The sequence below is a fragment of the Rutidosis leptorrhynchoides genome, chromosome 9, assembly GCF_046630445.1.
Source record: "Rutidosis leptorrhynchoides isolate AG116_Rl617_1_P2 chromosome 9, CSIRO_AGI_Rlap_v1, whole genome shotgun sequence".
Taxonomy (NCBI): Eukaryota; Viridiplantae; Streptophyta; class Magnoliopsida; order Asterales; family Asteraceae; genus Rutidosis; species Rutidosis leptorrhynchoides.
The window spans coordinates 95,048,355-95,050,599 of NC_092341.1; the positions used below are offsets into that span (position 1 = coordinate 95,048,355).

At 35.3% G+C, this 2,245-nt stretch overlaps 1 protein-coding gene across 1 annotated transcript; it reads right to left on the bottom strand.

The window, feature by feature from the left end:
- Window positions 1–408: 408 nt before the first annotated feature.
- LOC139868266 (uncharacterized) lies at window positions 409–1,086 on the bottom strand. Its single transcript, XM_071856594.1, has one exon. It carries the CDS (start codon window positions 1,084–1,086, stop codon window positions 409–411), a length of 678 nt encoding a protein of 225 aa, XP_071712695.1.
- Between the last annotated feature and the right edge of the window lie 1,159 nt (window positions 1,087–2,245).

Genomic DNA, 2,245 nt, shown 5'->3' on the forward strand with positions numbered 1-2,245 from the left:
GATCTTCGCGGGGTCGACATGTATTCCATCACTGTCAACTACATGTCCCAAAAACTGAACAGTCTTTAATCAAAATTCACACTTAGAGAACTTAGCATACAACTATTCCTTCTTTAGTAATTCTAGCATTTGTCGGAGGTGTTGTTCATGTTCTTTCTCACTCTTAGAGTAGATGAGAATATCGTCGATGAAAACAATCACAAACTTATCGAGATAAGGCTTGCATACACGGTTCATGAGATCCATGAACACAGGAGGAGCGTTAGTTAACCCACAGGGCATTACCAAAAATTCGTAATGTCCGTAACGAGTCCGGAAGGCAGTCTTGGAAACATTGAATTCCTTAACTTTAAGTTGATGATATTCCGATCTCAGGTCGATCTTGGAATAGATGCTTGATCCTTATAATTAATCAAACAAGTCATCGATTCTAGAGAGAGGATAATGATTCTTGACGGTTAACTTGTTTAGTTCTTGATAGTCGATACACATCCTCATTGAACCATCTTTCTTTTTGACGAATAATAGGTGTGCTCCCCTCGGTGATGAGCTAGGACGAATGAATTCTTTCTCCAAAAGCTCTTGTAGTTGCATAGATAGCTCTTTCATTTCTGATGGAGCGAGCCAGTATGGTGCCTTTACAATAGGTGCAGCACCGGGAAACTTAACTTGTTTTTGTGGTGGAAGACCAGGGAGTTCATCAGGAAAAACTTCAGGAAAGTCTTTAACAACAGGAACGTCTTCAATACGCCGTTCATCTGGCTTGACTTCCTTTATATGAGCCAAAATAGCTTGACATCCTTTTATAAGGTACTTTCGGGTTTTGATGCATGAGATAAGATTAAGTTTGGAACCACTCTTATCTCCTTGGATAACAAGAATTTCACCAGTTTCGAGAGAAATATTAATTGTCTTATCAAAACACTGGAAACCCGCTTTCATCGGGGATAACCAATCCATCCCTAAGACTATATCAAAGCTTCCTAGTTCAACAGGCAATAAGTCAACCTTGAAGGTTTTATTGGCTAGAGTCAGATTACATTTCTTGTAGATCCGGTCAACTTTTATAAATTTCCCGTTGGCCATTTCTATAAGACACTTAGTGTCTAAGTTTTGAGGTTTCTCGTCAAATAAGGCACAAAATTCAGTAAACACATAACTTCTATCAGCACCAGTATTGAATAAAACAGAAGCATAGCAGTTGTTGATAAGAAATGTACCAGTAATGATGTCATCGTTGAAATGTCCCGTTCATATTAATTATAAACGTTCCATATTAATTGATTTCGTCGCGAGGTTTTGACCTCTATATGAGACGTTTTTCAAAGACTGCATTCATTTTTAAAACAACCATAACCTTTATTTTATCTATAAAGGTTTAAAAAGCATTACGTAGATTATTAAATAATGATAATCTAAAATATACCGTTTACACACGACCATTACATAATGGTTTACAATAAGAATATATTACATCAAAAATAAGTTTCTTGAATGCAGTTTTTACATAATATCATACATGCATGGACTCCAAATCTTGTCCTTATTTTAGTATGCAACAGCGGAAGCTCTTAGTATTCACCTGAGAATAAACATGCTTTAAACGTCAACAAAAAATGTTGGTGAGTTATAGGTTTAACCTATATATTATCAAATCATAATAATAGACCACAAGATTTCATATTTCAATATACATCCCATACATAGAGATAAAAATCATTCATATGGTGAACACCTGGTAACCGACATTAACAAGATGCATATAAGAATATCTCCTATCATTCCGGAAAATCCTTCGGACATGATAAAAACGAATTCGAAGTACTAAAGCATTCGGTACTTTGGATGGGGTTCGTTAGGCCCAATAGATCTATCTTTAGGATTCGCGTCAATTAGTAGATCGGTTTACTAATTCTTAGGTTACCAAGCAAAAGGGGCATATTCGGCTTCGATCATTCACCCATATAATGTAGTTTCATTTACTTGTGTCTATTTCGTAAAACATTTATAAAACTGCATGTATTCTCATCCAAAAATATTAGATTTTAAAAGTGGGATCATAACTCACTTTCACAGATTTTTACTTCGTCGGGAAGTAACACTTGGCCACTGATCGATTCACGAACCTATAACAAATATGTACATATATATCAAAGTATGTTCAAAATATATTTACAACACTTTTAATACATTCTGATGTTTTAAGTTTATTAAGTCAGCTGTCCTCGTTAGTAACCTACGACTA